At 41.3% G+C, this 18,297-nt stretch overlaps 1 protein-coding gene across 3 annotated transcripts in view; it reads right to left on the reverse strand.

Moving 5' to 3' along the window:
- The window catches only part of LOC133056523 (acyl-CoA dehydrogenase family member 10), a 53,200-nt gene that overhangs the window by 24,275 nt on the left and 10,628 nt on the right, over positions 1–18,297 (reverse strand). For all 3 annotated transcript variants that reach the window (XM_061141909.1, XM_061141910.1, XM_061141911.1), the window contains exons 5-12: positions 16,060–16,218; positions 15,197–15,356; positions 13,599–13,740; positions 8,714–8,782; positions 7,090–7,271; positions 2,658–2,808; positions 1,209–1,354; positions 287–460 (exon numbers count right to left, since the gene is read on the reverse strand). In XM_061141909.1, coding sequence (XP_060997892.1) covers positions 287–460; positions 1,209–1,354; positions 2,658–2,808; positions 7,090–7,271; positions 8,714–8,782; positions 13,599–13,740; positions 15,197–15,356; positions 16,060–16,218 — 1,183 coding nt within the window. The remainder of the gene's footprint in view (positions 1–286; positions 461–1,208; positions 1,355–2,657; positions 2,809–7,089; positions 7,272–8,713; positions 8,783–13,598; positions 13,741–15,196; positions 15,357–16,059; positions 16,219–18,297) is intronic.

Consider the following 18,297-nt stretch of genomic DNA (forward strand, 5'->3'; position numbering starts at 1 on the left):
ACAGTAGCTTCATATTTAAGGAATGATGCTGAAAAGAATGGAAGATGATTTTATATTCTTCTATATGATTGAGTTCTTATTATGTGTTTTTACTTTTAAAAACTTTTGTACCTTATTTTAATAATTTAAAAAAATTCTAAATATTTCTTAAAAATATATGCTATACACTTGCTGACAAATGATTGAATTAACTGAACTTTGTAGTTTGGTCATGAGAGGGTTTCAGGGAGAGAAGCCCCTTGGCTGTGACTCACACCCGAGGCCGGCTCTCCCAGGCTCCCATTACCTGTGAGTGAGCGCTTGTAGACTCCCTGCAGGATTGCAGCAATGCGGAAGAAGGAGAAAGCCACGTAGAAGTTCCAGTTCTCAGCAGGAGGGATCCCCATGTGAAGACAGTACATCCTGAAATAGTCCTCTGCAGTAGGGATTCCCAGCTCAGTCAAACCACAGTCACTCAACCCTGAAGCGACAGAGCCAGGCCTAGGCAATGACCTCATGCTCCCCTGTGGCTCCCAATATTTGAATTCTGAAAATCATCTTGTCCCTTGGAAATAAGTTTCACAACTAGTTCAAAGGGTTATAGGTCATCATTTTAAGATGTCTGGAATCCAAGCATGAAGCTGTTATTCATAACCTGGTTCTTAAAAGTTTCAGACTAAACTGGCAGTAAAGGAAGCAATGAGGGGCCTCCAAGTTCCATCTGGACCACAGGTCAGGGTGGATGCATATTATTTTCTATCAGTCATTTGATAAAAAGTGGTATACAAAGAAATCTCACCAAATTATGAAAAAGATAACTGCAACAGATAAAAAATCTTACTGATTTTCTTTATTTGTAACATTTTGATGGTTCAGAAGTATATAATATATTCTGTTCCAAGAACTTATCCTAGGAGTATACCTTATATACAGGCAAAGATATTACTATGCAGATATTCACTGCCCTTTTTGTGGAAGCACAGGGAAGTTAGTAAGAAAAAAACAAACCTGGAAACAAATACCCAAATAGAAATCAAACCAAATGCCTTGAATGAGTTAATTCTTTAACAATGAAATCCTATGCTGTCATTAAAAATGATACTGTAGGAGAAATACTAAACACCTGAATTTCATGAAGCAGCCCAATCACCAACTACTTCAGCTGAGTTTGCCCAAATCTTTGAGAATGGAGGCGGCTCCATCCCCACTTCCCCAGCAGCAGTTCCTACCTGGCTGAATGGGAAAACCGGATGGCAGGTAGTGAGCCAGGCAGTTGTAGGCCACATCGGCAAGGGGGTCGCCTAAGGTAGAAAGTTCCCAGTCCAGGACAGCAACCACCTCGGCAGTTTCCGGATGGAACAGCAGGTTGTCCAGTCTGAAGGAGCCACAAGGAATGGAGACAGCACTAAGAGAACTGACCACTGGGAAGTGTTCCATGCTGAGTGTTTATTTTGTTGGCCCTTCCAAACACACTTCCCACCGCTCTGTGCCCCATGTGCCCAGGAGCCTGCAAGGGCCGCATCCACCAGCTCCCTTGCCCTCTGGCTCAGCCAATGGGGATACCAACAGGTAATGGGAAGGGGGCCTGCATATTAATTCCCCAGCCCCTTCTCAGCACAAGGCCAAGGGACAGCTGTGTTCCTCTCCCAAGGGCCATAGCTTTGGTGAGGCAGCCCTTGCCACGTAGAGACAGTATCCAGGTTCTGGTAATTCTCCTTCCCTGAGATGGTTTTAAAACAGGTCTGCAATTTTTTGACACTCTTGCCACAAAAGGAAGAGTCTAATCCTTCACCTTTGGAAGCATCTCACTTCTAACAATTATGATGCAGGTGGAAGTGGTGCCGAGTGACTCCCAGGACAAGGACAGAAAAGGTGATCAGCTCCCACCTGGCTCTCTCCCCTCAGAATACACACCTTTGCAGCCCTGAGCTACCAGGTAAGAAGTCCAACTACCCAGAAGATGCTATACTGGAGAGTACGTGTGTGTGCAGTTGCTCAGTCGTGTCTGACTCTTTACGACTCCATGGACTGTAGCCCACCAGGCTCCTCTGTCCATAAAATATCCCAGGCAAGAGTATTTAATGAGTTACCATTTCCTCCTCTAGGACATCTTCCCAACTCAGGGATTGAACCCACATCTCCTGCATTTCCTGCACTGGCGGGGAGATTCTTTACCACTGAGTCACCTGGGAAGCCCCATACTGAAGTGACTAGTTGAGAAACCATAGATATACAGAGAGAGATTCAGGGAGCCCAGCTCTCCTCTGCCCCCATTCAGATGTGTGAGTGAGCCATCAGGCGATTTCAGCCCCTGGCCTTAATGTCACTCCAACAAGCCATCTTGTCCCCAGACTGTAGACTCATGAGTAAAATCACTGCTGTGGCTGTTGACAGCAATGCAGTTTTGGAGGTGTGTGTCCTGCAGTAGTTACAACTGGAGCCCGTGCTTGTGCCTTCGGACCTGGGGGTGGTACTAACTCTTGCTGTGGCAAAGGCCCCAAATGTCAGTAGTGTCAAAGCTGACAAACCCTTCCTTAAAGGCCATGCACAGGGAGATAATTGTGCATGGATAGTTGTCAGCAGTAAACTGGGGCAAGACCAGCTGCTTCTTTCCCCTTCAAATGCCCTTCCCATCACTTTCCACATATAAATATCAACCCTCCTCATGCCAAGTTGACCTGAAGTCCCCGTGCACCACTGTGGTCCGCTGCTGCCTGGGAAGGTGGAGGGGCAGCCACTCGATGAGCCTCTCCATTGCTGGAATGGTGCTGGTTTCTGAGGCTCGATACTGCTTGATCCACGTTTGCACCTGACGTGCAACATAGTCCCCTGAGGGAAAGAAGATTAGAATATGGTGTGCCATTTCAACAAACTCCAAAGGTTTCAGAAATCAACCACTGCATGAAACCCTTTGTAATGTCTGAGGCATCTTCATCCCATGACTGGAGAATTTTCCACCTGATGCTCCTGCTCCCTCAACTTGGAAGCCACTGCTATTTTGTCTTGGCTGGATCTGTGTGATCTGGGCATTGTTCCCAGCCACACAGCCCTCTGAGCCTGATCTCTGGCCCTCTCAGAGATCCTATAAGCTTCCTAACAGCCTTTAATAAATCCTTTCTTAGCTAGAGGACAGTGCTTGGCTAAGAGCATGGACACCAGGATAGATGGTCTGAGTTTGGTTCCCAGCTCTGCCATTCTCTGTGTGGTCTCAGATAGGTTACTTTATGTCTCCATGCCCTTGTTGCTCATCAGTGAGGTGGCCCTCATTAGAGTTGTTGGGAGGATAAAATATGTAAGGGCCCTGAAACTGTTCCTGGCATGTAGTAAGTAATACATGAGCATTTGCTATTATTCAGTTGTTTATTAAGAAACCCAGAGTTACCACAGTTGAGGAACTTGCAAGTTATGGGACCTTAGACTAGAAACGAGTTCTGGAGTTACCTGGCTCACAGTTAAGCTTTTCAAATGATTTAACCTTTCTAAACCTCCATTGTTTCATCCGTACAATCGGTGTACTGATACCTATATTCCCTAGGACCGTTGTGAAGGACAAATGAAATCCATATATAACATGCCGAACACAGAAGGCTGCTCAATGAATAATGGCCATTATTACTGTCACCATCATTGCTGTCAAATGACTATTAATAATAAATAACATACCAGGCCCATGCTCTAAGTCAAGCCCTCACCCCTCATCTGAGAGAAAAATGTTTCCCAGGATAGAGGATAGAGAGATTGGGCTTGAGGATAGAGAGATTGGGCTTGAAGATAGAGAGATTGGGCTTCTTCCATGGAGTCAACTGCACACTCGGAGCATCCATTCACCTGTCATTAGAATGATCCAGCAGAGCTGTAAGAGGATCAAAACCCAAGGAATTCAACCCAAAACAAATCAAGCCTTGAGAACTAACTTTCAGCTTTCAGAATTATAGCAAGTAGAAGTCAGCAGTAAATGAAACCATAAACAAAATAAATCTATAATACACTTAACTGGTACCTTTAAAAACTCATTTTAAAAAATTGGTGAGGGGCTTGTTCTAGACTCTTCAATCAGATCCTGATTTGGAACCAAAAAACCTTGCTTATAAAAGGTACAAGAGGAATAATGAGGAAATCGAATATGGACTGGGTCTTAGATATTCTGAGAAACTGGTAAATTTTCTTGGATGTGATAATGGTGCTGGGGGATGCTCTTATTATTAGGAAATGCATACTGAAGCACTTAGAAGTCAAGTGTCAGGGTCTCTTAATCATGCAGATAGATAAATACAGAAAGAGATAAATGAATATGGCAAAAGTTAGTCATTCTTAAAATCAGTCATGGGATATAGTTATTCACAGCACTATTGAATGTTTCTGTAAGTTTGAAAATTATCATAAGAAATCAAATACTAAAGCCTCCAGGAGCTGAACCTTTGTTGAAGGAGCCCCTCAGGTTAATCTATGTGGATTTAGGATGTCCCCCTGTCCCCCATGCACACACCACCCCAGTGCTGCGCACACTCCCTTCTCGTGGGAAGCAGGTACAGCTGTCCCTGTGTTTCTGCTCTGTTGGCCACTGGCCTCAAGCAGGCCTGCCAAGGCACAAACACCCTTCCTCCCCAAAGCAGCCTGCCCTCTGGGATGAAAAAAAGGGAATTATGCTCTCTACAGGTCCTTGGTGGAAAGTTTCTTTGTGATAACGTGATTGGACCTAAAGGGGTCTTTGTCAAAAGTTCCTTTTCATCAGAAATCATGTTTATGTGCTTTTTTTCCCCTTACAAATTTATATTTGTTCTCTTCAATAAATCATTTATTTACCTGGTTCAAAATTTAAGTGACAAAAAGGCGTACAATAAATCCCCAATCCCCTGCCCAGCCACTCAGCCCTTTTTCCCCAATGGTAAACCATGTGACCAATTTCTTAGGCATCCTCTTGGGGATATTCTTCACGTGTGCAAATAAATTAAATTTATTTAAATGTACCAATTTAACACAAATGGTGTATTAGCTATACACAGCCTGTGCCCTGCCCAGCAGCAGGATTCCTAACATAACTTAAGGAATTACAGGATACTTGAAAAGAATACCTGATGGCCCTGTAGCTGGACCACTGAATGTGAAATCTGAGGAAGCTGCTTTATGTAATAAGCCTCAAGACATAGCCAGCAGCCCAGGAGCCTGACCCTGAGTTATATAAAATCAGACCAGATTTCTGCTTCGTCTCTTTGTCAACCTAATAGGTCAGTGGAAAGTATATCAGAATGGTCCACTTTAAAATTAAAAGGCAAAGGATCCACTCAGCGCATAGAAGAGGCCTCCTTAAACTGTCCTCTCTTCACTGTGCAATGGGATGTCACACTGCCCACGGCTTCATGTGACAGTGGCTTTGTCCATTCACAGCACTGGAACAGGTGCCATCTCCTTTGACTTTTCATATCAACACTGTGAGGGGGGCAGGGCAGGGCTCAACCTCTATTCTTGAGAAAACTATGACAAAGTAATGGGGCTTGCCCAAGGTCACCCCACAAATCAGCATCTAACTTCTGTTCCAGGGCTCTTTCCATCCTGAAGCAACAGATCAATATAGGCAACATCTGTTGTCTTTGCCTACTGGCCCTTTTACTAGTAACTAGGGCTCCAGATGAAACATAGGATGCTCAGTTAAGTTGAAATTTTGGATCAGTTCAGTTCAGTCACTCAGTCGTGTCCAGCTCTTTGCGACCCCATGAACTGCAGCACGCCAGACCTCCCTGTCCATCACCAACTTCCGGAGTTTACCCAAACTCATGTCCATTGAGTCAGTGATGCCATACAACCATCTCATCCTCTGTTATCCCCTTCTCCTGCCCTTAATCTTTCCTAGCATCAGGGTCTTTTCAAATGAGTCAGCTCTTTGCATCAGGTGGCCAAAGTATTGGAGTTTCAGCTTCAACATCAGTCCTTCCAATGAACACCCAGGACAGATCTCCTTTAGGATGGACTGGTTGGATCTTCTTGCAGTCCAAGGGGCTCTCCAAGAGTATTTTCCAACACCACAGTTCAAAATTTTGGATAGACAACAAATAAATTATTATAAATATCTTCCAGTGAGACCACCAAGATGGAGGGGAACCCCACTAAATTGGTAATTCTGGTCAAAAATTAGCATTTGATACAGATCTGGCTACAAGTGGAAAGGGTAGAGAACTCCCTCTATTGTGACTGGGAAGTCAGCAAGCCTCCTATGTGGTAGCAAAGTTTCTCAAATGGTTAGTTTTGAGGCCTCACATCATGTTCCTACAGAGTGATAGAATTTTAGGAAACTTGGTAAAAATATGTCAGGAAGTTGATGTACATTGGATACATACTGCAGCATTTGATACAGTCCTAGAGGAATAGGCATGCTTTCGTTAAAAGCAGAGAAAGAACAAAATACAGCTTACTGAGATTCTTTTTAACCACAGTCAGGAATGCATTGAGTCAGATAATTTTGAGTGCTCAGGGCAAAGTGAAACTCTGTGGCTCATGCTAAAGTATCTGCATGCAAAAGCATGGAGACAGTTGTGATGGTGGTTATAAAGCTGTGTGCATTTGTCAAAATTCATAAAATGCTACCTTTCAATACAACTGATTTCCAAAAAAAAAAAAAGGAAAAGGGAAATCCTGACAACACCAAGTGTTTACAAGGATGAGTAACAACTGGAGCTCTCAGACAATTTAAAAAATAAAATAAAATAAAGAAAAGAGCAGCAATAAATTATACAATACAGTGGTATTTAAAAAAAATTTACCCCTGTTGAAAAGAATATTTAGAGGAAATGGTAAAAAAAAAAATGGAGAAGAAAATACATATCTTAAGTACTTTTGGCCAGTCAGTATCAGAAAAAAAGAAAGATTTAAATAATACAGTGAGATAAAATTTGCAGGGAAAAGAGATTCTATAGTCCATGGAGGGATTTATCTCAGGACAAAACATCTAGGTAAACAACACCTGCACTAAAATGAAAGTGGATTTTCAATTAGGAAGCTAACAAGCCCACCTCACATTTACCAATGGTGCCTTAAAATCCTGGCACAATGGAAATCCAGAAAGCAGAGGACCAGTGAGGAAACATCAGCACAGAAGACAAGGGGCCCCGTGCTCACCGTGTTTCCCATAGTCTTCCAGGCCTGCAGCCTTGAGGTCCACACTGTGAATCTTGCACAAGACTCTGTTCATGGCAGTGTAGATGGCCCGCCTCTGGCTGGGCTCCAAGCCTGGCAGAGAGGGGTCTTTGTAGATGAGGCCTGGGCAGTATTCCATCAGATAGAAAGGGGTACCAATGACACTGGGAGGGACACAAACAGGGTGTTTCAGCGGCCCGTGCTGTGGCAGGCTGTTAGGGCACTGCTCTGTCCTGTGTGTAAGCTATAAGTGCTGGGTGGGAGTTCAGACTCAGAGTACTGGAAACTTCCTTTTTCCTCTGCACAGAAGTGGAAGTTAGAAGTACTCTTTCCCCAAACTAAGCCACACATAAACATCCCTGTCTACACTTCCTTGCCAGCATGCCTCTCTTCTCTTTGGAATCTACTCGGAATGGGATTGTGATAATACAGGAAAGCAGCATGTTGGGTCAGGGGGTGGGGGGGTCAGGTCTGGAGTCACACAGAACCAGGCTTAAGTCCCACCTCTCCCCTTCCTAGAATTGTGATCCTGAGGAACATATTAAACCTCTCTGAGCTTTGTTTTTACTAAATCTATAAAGCTTCAAAGAATAGCTATAAGAATTAAGGGAGCAATATATAGGGAATGCCTGGCATATGTGTCTGGTTCCAAGAGGGTTCAACAAATATCCTTTCTTGTTGTTGATGTTATTTTCATCATTATTCAGTGAAATGAATGACATATACAACACCCCAAAGTACTAGGGTGACACACCAAAATGTCATTAATCAATCTTTTCGTCACTAGAAATCAGTTTAGTACTCTGAAAAGTTGTTTTGAAAATTCTGTTATAAATATTCATCCTGACTTGCAAATTTAAATTATTTTTAGTTTAAGTGTAATACTGCTGCTGGAGTTATGAAAGAACATGTCTTTATTCTTAGGAGATATGTGCTGTCTGCAACTTACTTCAAAAGGTTCAGTGAATAATAATTACATACATATGAAATATACTTACTTACTTATAAAACAATTATATAATTATTTATCAAAACAGTAAATTAGAAAATGTTTATATATTAACTATTTCTATAAAATTATTTTGTCTATATCATACACTTACATATATACACACACGCACACACACACACACACACATATATATACACACAGAAAGCAAATGTGGCAAAATGTTAACAAATGTTTTCATCTAGATGAAGTGTAAATGGGTGCTGACTGTACTGTTTTTTCCTCTTTCAACTTCTGTGCATGTTTCAAATTTTTCATAATTAGAAAATCAGGAAAAAAGAGACTCAGAAAGTATATTATAATGCAATTCAAAAACAATTTAGAAAGCCCCCAATAAAAAAATTAATTAAAACAAACAACATGAAGCTACATGGACATATGCTCTTTAAATGTTAGAAAAGATGTTTCCTACCAATTCTCACAAAAGCAGGCATTTATCTTTCAGGATAACTTAAACCACTCTAGGGGAGGTTGCTATAAAATCTCTTTTCTACTTGAATTTTACTTGTCTTTACTCTAGCAAACTAGAATTTGAATTAAGATATGGACTTTTCTGTAGCTTGAATATACAATGGAAAAAATAAATCTGAACATTACCTTGAGTCTTCACAAAGGTCAAGAACTTTGGGGACAGGGACTCCAGCATTTGCAAGGGCTTTCATTATCCTGACAGAACAAAGATGAGAGACACTGCTGAATGAGGTGATCAGATTTTCTTGAAATTATTTTTTTTATTTTAAAATGGTACATGCAAAAATCAAAATGGAATGCTAAACTTTAAAAATTTCAATTGACCCAAGAAGGCAAAAAGGCAAGGAGAACAGAAGAGAAATGGGACAAAGATCTAATAGGAAAATCATAGACCTGAGTCAAATATATTGATAATTACATTCAATTTAATAGCGTAAGCATTCCAATTAAAAGACAAAAATTGCCCTACTGAATACAAAAGCAAGACTTAATATGCTTTAACTATAAAAACATAGAAAAAATGAATAAAATATGAAAGGATGGAAAGAGAAGTTCCATGAAATTGGTGAGCATAAGAAAGCTGGTGTAACTATATTAATATCAGAAAAAGAGACTTAAGACAAAGAGAACTACTAGAGATAAAGAGGGACATTTCAGAACAATACAAGAGTTAATTCACCAGGAAGATATTATAATCATAAATGTGTATGTGCCTTAAACAACAAGGCCCTACTGTATAGCACAGGGAACTCTATTCAATATCCTGTGACAAACCACAATGGAAAAGAATATGCAAAACAATATATATATGTATGACTGAGTCACTCTGCTATATAGCAGAAATTAAACATAACATTAAATCAAATATACTTCAATTAAAAAAATAAAAAAACATAAATGTGTATGTGCCTAATAACAGAGCTTTAAAATACCTGAAGTAAAAATTTCATTATTAAAGACAGTAATGGACAAACTGACAATCATAACTGAGACTTTAGAATGCCTTTATCATTAACTGACTTTATCAGACTAACTAGAAGTAGTAAGATAAGAACAACACTACCAACCAACTTGATCTGATGGACAGTTCTGTAACACTCACACAACATCCACAGGATATATGTTCTTTATGAGGGCACACAGTACAGTCACCAAGATTTATCATGTAATGGTCCATAAAATAAGTCCTAAAAGTTTCCAAGTATCAAAATCTTAGTATTTCCAAGACCTTAATGGAATTAAGTGTAAGTGTTAGTCGCTCAGTCATGCCCGACTCATTGCGCCCCCATGGACTACAGCCCACCAGGCTCCTCTGTCCATGAGATTTTCCAGGCAAGGATACTGGAGTGGGTTGCCATTTCCTTCTCCAGGGGATCTTCCCAACCCAGGGATCGAACCCGGGTCTCCTGCACTGCAAGCAGATTCTTTATCAACTGAGCTACATTCCTTGACAGTGGAATTAAAGGAACATTAAAAAACATTAAAAAACTGTAATAATAATAATAATACATGTCAAAACTTGTGGGATGCAGATGTGCTTAGAAAGTGATTCATAACTTTGAAAGCTCATGTTAGGAAAGAAGGAAAATGTAAATCATTTACAATTACAAAATGTAAGGTTATAGCTAAGAAGGTAAAAATACATCCACAGTAAGCAGATGGAAAGGAATAAAGCTCTGAGGAAAACTAAATGAAATAGAAAATAAACAGAAAAATTAATAAAACTAAGCATTTGTACTCTTCAATACAATGATAAATCCTTAAGTAGACTGATGAAAGAGAGAGAGAAAATACAAATTATTAGTCAATTGCAGGAATCGTAAAGAGAGGACATCACTAGAAATCCTACATACATTAAAAGGACAGTAAGGAAATATTTTGAACAATAAATTTAATTGTTCATATGAAGTGGACATATATAACTTTATATATATTTATAACATAATTTTATATATTTTAAAATATAAATGGACAAATTCCTTGGAAATTACAACTTCCAAAGCTAAGGTAAGATGAAATAAAAGACCTAAATAATCCAAAATTTATTGAATTGAACCCATAAGCAAAAACCTTTTCCTAAAAAAACTCCAGGCCCAGATGAGTTTACTGGTAAATTTTATGAAACATGTAAGGAAGACATTTTTTTTTTTTTTTTTTTTTAAGGAAGACATTTTTTAAATAGAAAAATAATTAGTCTTATCACCAATAACTGACTCTCCTGCTTTTGCCTGCCTGATGTCCTTTTCCCTTTTCATGTTCTAATATTAATACCTTAGACATTCCTTTGGGAAACAACTCTCCCCAGCTGTAGTTCACATGCTTTGGATGACAGTGATTCAACCCTGATTTCAGAGTTGAGCACATGACCCAGATTTGGCCAATCTGAACAATGCATCCTCCTAACCACAGAGACTGGTTCAGGAACAAATTTGTGACCCATATTAGGCCAGTAAGTCAAACTCAGGAAGTATCCTATAGTGTTCACTCGGGTTATCAAGGAAACAAGTGTTGAGAGATGGAGAGAGAGAACAAATGGGTCCTGGTGACATTATTTGGGCCCTTGGATCCAGCCATACCTGAAAGATTTAGATAATGAAGTCACTACATTTTACCACTTCTCCTTTACTTTTTTGAATACTTAAATCAGGCTAGGTGGGTTTCTGTCATTTAACAATTTGTACTGACAAACCACCAAAACGTGATAACAGTAAATTTTTTGGTGTGTTCCTTTCCAATATTTTTGTTTCAATGTATGCTGCTGCTGCTAAGTCACTCCAGTCGTGTCCGACTCTGTGAGACCCCATAGACGGCAGCCCACCAGGCTCCCCTGTCCCTGGGATTCTCCAGGCAAGAACACTGGAGTGGGTTGCCATTTCCTTCTCCAATGCATGAAAGTGAAAAGTGAAAGTGAAGTTGCTCGGTTAGACTCTTAGCGACTCCACAGACTGCAGCCTACCAGGCTCCCCTTCCATGGGATTTTGCAGGCAAGAGTACTGGAGTGGGATGCCATTGCCTTCTCCTAATGTTTCAATGTATAAGTCTTTACAAAAAAAAAAAAAAAAAAACAGTTAAGACATATATAGTTTGTATCTGTTTTTGCTACATTAAGATTTTATCATATACATTTTATTACAGGCATCCTTTTATTGGCAGCAATCACAGTATAATCATTAAGACTGGGCTATGGAATCCTACCACCCCTGGGTGTGAAGCCAGGCTCCATCCCTCACATACTAGTTATATATCACTAGGCATGTTGCTCAGTTTTTTTAAGCTTCATTTTTCTATAAAACAGCGGCCATAATAGGACCATATCAGGGGGTTGCTGAGAATTATCTGAATTAACAATACATTCAAAGCATGTATTATAGTGCCTGACAGATACTGAACACTCAGTAAGTATTAGCTATTACTATTATTGTTCCAACAAATAGAAATACCAAGGTTTGCAAAATCATTTCTTGATTACTGCATCTATAGGTTATTTCCATTTTTTTTACTGTAAATGACACTGCAGTCAGCATATTAATGCATAAAGGTTTTCTCCCTATTTAGAACTATTTTTTAAAGAGAGATCATCTATTGGAATTATTAGGTATAAAAATATGACTACCCTGAGGTTTTTACAAATTGTGTTATACTGTCCCAGTTTTCCAAATTTGATTTAGCATTTTATAAGCAGATACATGTTTCATCTTCAAGTGCACATTTCATTCCTTTACTAAAATGGAAATTCTGTGCATTTTGGATTTTTGGATGTCCTTCGAACAGTCCAGAATTCCTCAGAACACTGGGAAGTTGGAGAAAGTCCCCAAGCAGAATGCATACATAGTGGTAGTTCCACATTTCAGGGTTTTGCTTCTGTTTGCACATTCTGTCACATGGGCACATATATAAATATAAATGCTCATACATAGCTATAGGACTTCTGCGGGCTTCACAAATGAACCCCAAAGCCTTCATAAATGTCAGTCATTTATGAGCTGTAATACAGAGAGTCAGACATAAGGAACCAAAAAGTCAGAGGAGAGACAGTAAATAACGAGAAGAGGCCAAGAGCTAAAATCACATTTTCCTGACTACTCGCTGCAACTTTCCTTCTGGAGAACATGATAGGCCGGAAGGAAGGTGGAGGAGGAGGCAGAGAAAGTCTTCTAGGAGAGGAAGCTCTACTCTGGAGCCCAGTCATCACGCTATCACTCACTGTCCAAGGATTTGGAGCTAGGTTTTTCAGCCTACTATGCTTTGTTTTGTTTAATATTTATTTTGACTGTGCTGGGTCTCCATTGCTGTGCACAAGCTTTCTCTAGTTGCAGAGAGTGGGTGCGACTCTCTAGTGTGGTGTGCATGCGGGCTTCTCATCGTGGGGGCTTCCCTTATGGAGCACCGGCTCCAGAGTGCTCAGGCTTCAGTAGTTGCAGCTCCCGGGCTCCAGAGAGTAGCCTCAGTAGCTGTGGCCCCAGGCTTAGTTGCTCCGAGGCATGTGGGATCTGCCCAGACCAAGGATCAAACTGGTGTCCCCTAACCAGTGTTCCCTGCATTGCAAGGGAGATTATTGTCCACTGGACCACCTGGGAAGCCTCAACCTACTATGTTTAAGTTTTCCTATTTGTGAAGCAAGAGATTTTACTTGGGATGGGTTATAACACATTTATTGTTTTAAACATCTTCTTATGAAAAATATCAAACATATACAGAAGTAGAAAGATTCATACAAGGAATCCCAGGTTTCAACAACTATCAACTCATGGATAGTTTCAATAACTATCAACTCAACTCTTTGGGCAATAGCCCCATTTAGTAGAATCTCAAAAAGTCTTGTCTCCTACAAGTTTAGTTAGAGAAAACAAGCTCCTAAAATTAGGGGACATGTTCTTATCTGAAATAATCTTGGAGCATCATACTTAAAATTTTAAACGTCTCAAGGCACTATGAGGGGTGCTGACTTGCCCCAGGGGTGGGGCTATGGAGGCTGGGGACAGTAAGCATAACCCTCACCCTGAGAATTTACCTGAACTCCCTCTCTACTGCATGCGCAGATGGAAGGAGTGTCCCGGGGGGTTTCTTCCTCAGAACCAGCTGATGGTTAGCCAGCTTGACGTAGTAGGTGGGATTTGACTGCCCGTGATCAAACTGAAGGAGTTCCAATGGGCCTGTAAGTTTGGAAGCAAGGAAAACTCAAACCAGCTCTGGAGGACAGATGTGGACAGAGATTCTTTCTTTCTAATGAGTACTGCACATGGACCAAGAGCATTCTGATTTGGAATGCACTGTAAGGAAAGCATCTCCTCCCTGGGTACCAGACACGACTGGGTCAAATCTCCAATGTCACATTATAATGTAGCAAAGGCCGCTGAATTTACATCACAACAATTTTCACTCTGTGCAGGTGTCCAGTTTTGTCCTTCCTGCCTATTTCTGCTCCATGAGAAAAGCCTTACAGTTCTGTTTATCAACCACAAGCACAGTCATGGCAACCCATCTTGCTGACTGGAATGCTTTAAGCCAAGGACAAAAGGTGCCCTCGTGTGTCCCTCACCCCATGCTTGGGCACATCACACCAGATACTAGTGTGACAGCTGAGAGCAGCTATGCAGAGGCCTGCTTTCAGGAGATGCAATTTCCCATTCCATCAAGCTAAACTGTGAGGCTCCCTTGCAGAACTAGTTTATATAGGGACTCTGCAGTTCCGCTCCAGTATTCTTGCCTGAAGAATCCCCATGGACAGAGGAGCCTGGCTACAGGCCATAGGGTCACACAGAGTCCGACATGGCTGAGCGACCAAGCACAGCACAGCACAGCACTTCCACTGCAGGGGGCACCGGAGGGGAAGCTAAGATCCCACAGCCAGGAAGCCAAACAAACCAGCAACAAAAAGAAACAGCCTAATTAGCCCTGGTCTTGTCAATGAGATGAACTTGACACATAAAGATTCATTTCACTTGATCAGAAGAACAGGCAGTGGGAGTTTGCCTGAGTTGCCTGGTCTGGTCAGAAAGGCTCCCTCAACTTTGTAAAGGCTCTACAACAATCCATCAAGGGGAAAAATTCCTCACATGAAGCTGCATACAAAGAGTACTTTCAAGGATCAAACTTTATCACCAGGTAAAAATTTCTTCAAAAGTTCATGAAACTATAATAAAAAAATTAAAAAAAAAAAAAAAGGTATTGAAGCACCTGTTTTTCTGAGGGTGGAATATGAAAAAGAAGAGAGGGACCTCTGAAAGATGAAGACAAATTGTCTCATTTTAAACTCATGTGACTTTTTAAGTCATCTTCACAAAACAGGCTGTCATCTCAAAAATATCAGAAAGACCCAAACACCCCAGGCACATACTGCAAGTTCTTCTCCCCTGGGACAGCCGTTTGCAGGCAACTGCTGCCACGGCATGGTCTCACGAGGAACAAGAGCCAAGTACACTCTGGCACCCATAGAAAAGGAGGTCAGTGCTTTTTCCCAAGCAAAACAGAGCAGCACCCGGGTCTGCAGGGCCACCTGGCTACTTTCTTTACCACATGGCATCTTTATCTCCAGCATATTCCACTAGAAGAGAAAGGAAGAGCCAGACTGAAAGCCTAGCCTCTACCAAAATGCAGAAACTTAACTACCTGTGGGTTGGGTCCCCAGTAAGTCTTTGAGGTACTTCTCCAAAGCATCTTTGGGAATTTCCATCGTCTTTCTCACAGGGCGAGTGTTTGGAACAGCCATTCTCAATGGAAATCCCAAAAGAGTTTCCAATTCCTTTACTGCAGTCTCTGGGTCATGAACCTGGTTTCAAAGAGAATATTGAGCATGGATCCCCAGACAACCCTGACCTCTCCTCCTACCTGTTCTCTAAGAGGGTACATTTTTAGAGGAAAATATAAACAAAAGCCAGTTCTCTAAGCAAGGACTTTGGAGCCAGCATAATCAGCTCATGAAAAAGCCTCAGAATGACTTTCCTCCCCCCATTTAATTCCTAACCACATTAAACTCTTTTATCTGCTGGAGAGAGTGCCAGTTAAAAGTTCATTAATACTCCCTTGTGCCAGGAGGGCAAAATATTGTACTGGAGTATCCATTCTGCCCCTATAGGCCCATCAGCTAATAATGAAAACCTAAACATAGAAAGCTGAACCCTCTCCCTCAACACACACACATATGGCTTCTCCTGTTTCAAAGCACTGAGGTGGTCCAAGTGGCTGGTGGTTGAACAGCATCAACAGGCCAGCAGGACTGTCACCCCAAATGTCTTAAGCCTGGCATTCACCTCCCTGTGTAACTCTTTTCTCAAAATGCCTTCTTACTTCCTACTGAAAATACAAGCTGCTAGTCAACTAGACCTCATAATTTAAAAAAAAAAAAAAAAAGACTGGCAGCAAGGGCAAAAACCACCAGAAGCAACTCCAACTCTGAGTGTAAGAGGACTGCAAAGAAATACTTAACACTAGTGTCTGAGGCACAAAGGGGTTCAAAAAACAGTGACCATTACCTTAATGGTGTGAATACCAAGGCTGGCAGCTGCTTTTAGATTTGGTCCAAGATCATCAAGAAAGATGGACTCAGAAGGCTGCCGGCCGAGCCTCTCCAAACACAGTTTGTATATCCTGGGGTCTGGCTTGCAGACACCTTCCAGGCAGGATTCCACGACCTGAGGGAGAGGCAGGAAGGAGAGATGAACATCCCTGAAAGTGGTGTTCCCATGTTATACCCTGGTATGTTTTTTTGAAAAGAAGACCAGAGGGACAGCGGAGATTTGTCATAACAAGTAACTTAAGAGTGTCATAATATAAAATGATGTTGCTTTTTTAAGTGGAGTGACTTGGATATACTCATCAGGAAAATGGAAACACTGATAGCCATCTTACCCATCTTAACAGTAGTTGGGAAACTTAGTGAAACTGGAAGGTGTTCCAAAATGATACAGCATTCTGCTCATGTTAGGTATTGTGGCTGCAAGGAACAGAAGAAAAGCTGCACATTTCAGTTTTAGGGTAAGTATTTCACCATGTTTTCAGAAAGAAAGGCAGTATTTACTGTTTTAAAAGAAACATGACTTTAATATCCATATTTCAGAAGTGAAAAAACGAAGAGCTATATTCAACCTAGACAGGACTGACACCAAAGATAGTCAGTGGCCAAGATAGGTTTCATGCAAAGAGCCTCCTCCATCCTGACAGCCTTGCCTCAAACTCTATCTAGTCCAGAACTGGTGAGGGGCATCTGAGGGTTCAGGAGAACCCTGAAAAGCTGTCTCAGTGTCAGGTTACCTCTGATCCAGCAACCCCCATAAGTCCTCTGACATTGACCCTAGGACTTAATCTCCTGTGAATAGGTCTAAAACAGCCATAGAGGCCTGTAGCCAATATTCTCTGGGTCTGTCCTAAGAATAGAACTAAATCCCTCACTCACTCCTGAATTGACCCTTGCTCTCCAAGATCAAGGACAAATCTGAGGGCCCCTCCCTCTCCTCCAAATTCCCACTGTTCAAGGTTGGCGGAGAACTGCCCTTTTGGGTAAATAAATGTTGAGTAACTTACTCTTACTTATTCTTCCCAGTCTCCTAAGGGCCTGAATGAGCTAAAAGAAAACAGAAATTCCTTCTGAAGAAAACAACAGTGGGTAGTGGAGAAGCCAGGTGTTTCAGACACCAATGACGGCATCACGTGACAGGAAAGCAGCACATCTGGACAGCCAAGACAAGAGGTGAGAGGGGAGCAAACCCTGGCATCTGGGCCACATCTGGCAAGCAGACACCTCCTCTCAGAGGTGATTATATCTGGGAAAGGGAAAAAATTCTTGAGATTTAAATTGGATAACACCCCTGGCCTTTTCCTTGTGTTCTGTTTTACAAGATAAAAAATTTCTGGGGTTCTGTTTTATGAAAATGTGAACACACCTAACATTCTTGTGCTATATAGTAAAAAACAGCTAGAATGGTAAATCTTAGATCACATGTTCTTTGACAATAAAATATAATGTAAAAGTTTTTACTTAAACAAATTAGAGGACCAAAATTTAAAAGCCACATTCACCTCAGCAGAAACAGAGTCCTATAATATTATTGAAAAGTTTAGGAACAGCCTCCAAAGATGATGGGGATCATAGGAATGGTTATATTAGCTTTGCATGCAAGCTAAGTCGCTTCAGTCATGTCCAACTCTTTGTGACCCCATGGACTGTAGCCTGCCAGGCTCCTCTGTCCATGGGATTCTCCAGGCAAGAATACTGGAGTAGATTGCTGTGCCCTCCTCCAGGTCTGCCTGACCCAGGGATCGAACCCACGTCTCTTATGTCTCCTGCATTGGCAGATGGGTTCTTTACCACTAGCACCACTTGCGAAGTCCAGCTTTACTTCTATCAAAATAAATACTTTTCCTCATAGCTTTAGAGGATAAAAACGTAAACTCTTGCTCTTGAGGAAATAGATTTTCAACACTCCAGGTCACCTACAGACCTAAAATATGAAAATGGATCAGAAAAGGCTGCCTGAAAGCACCCACCAGAGAGTCTATGAAGTCTTCATAAACGAGTCCATCGTGTTAAAGAAGCTCACAAATCCTTAAACACTTGAAGGGCCCAGTGTGAGCCTGGACAACCTATTTTGTCCAGATCAAGATAATAATCCCCATTGCCACAATGGAGGGAAGGAATCTCTGAAAATAATCTGCCAGGCACTCTGTAAAGTGCTTTGTATGTATTATAGTCTGAGATCCACACAGCCACCCTA

The sequence above is a fragment of the Dama dama genome, chromosome 5 (genome assembly GCF_033118175.1).
Source record: "Dama dama isolate Ldn47 chromosome 5, ASM3311817v1, whole genome shotgun sequence".
In the NCBI taxonomy this organism is placed as follows: Eukaryota; Metazoa; Chordata; class Mammalia; order Artiodactyla; family Cervidae; genus Dama; species Dama dama.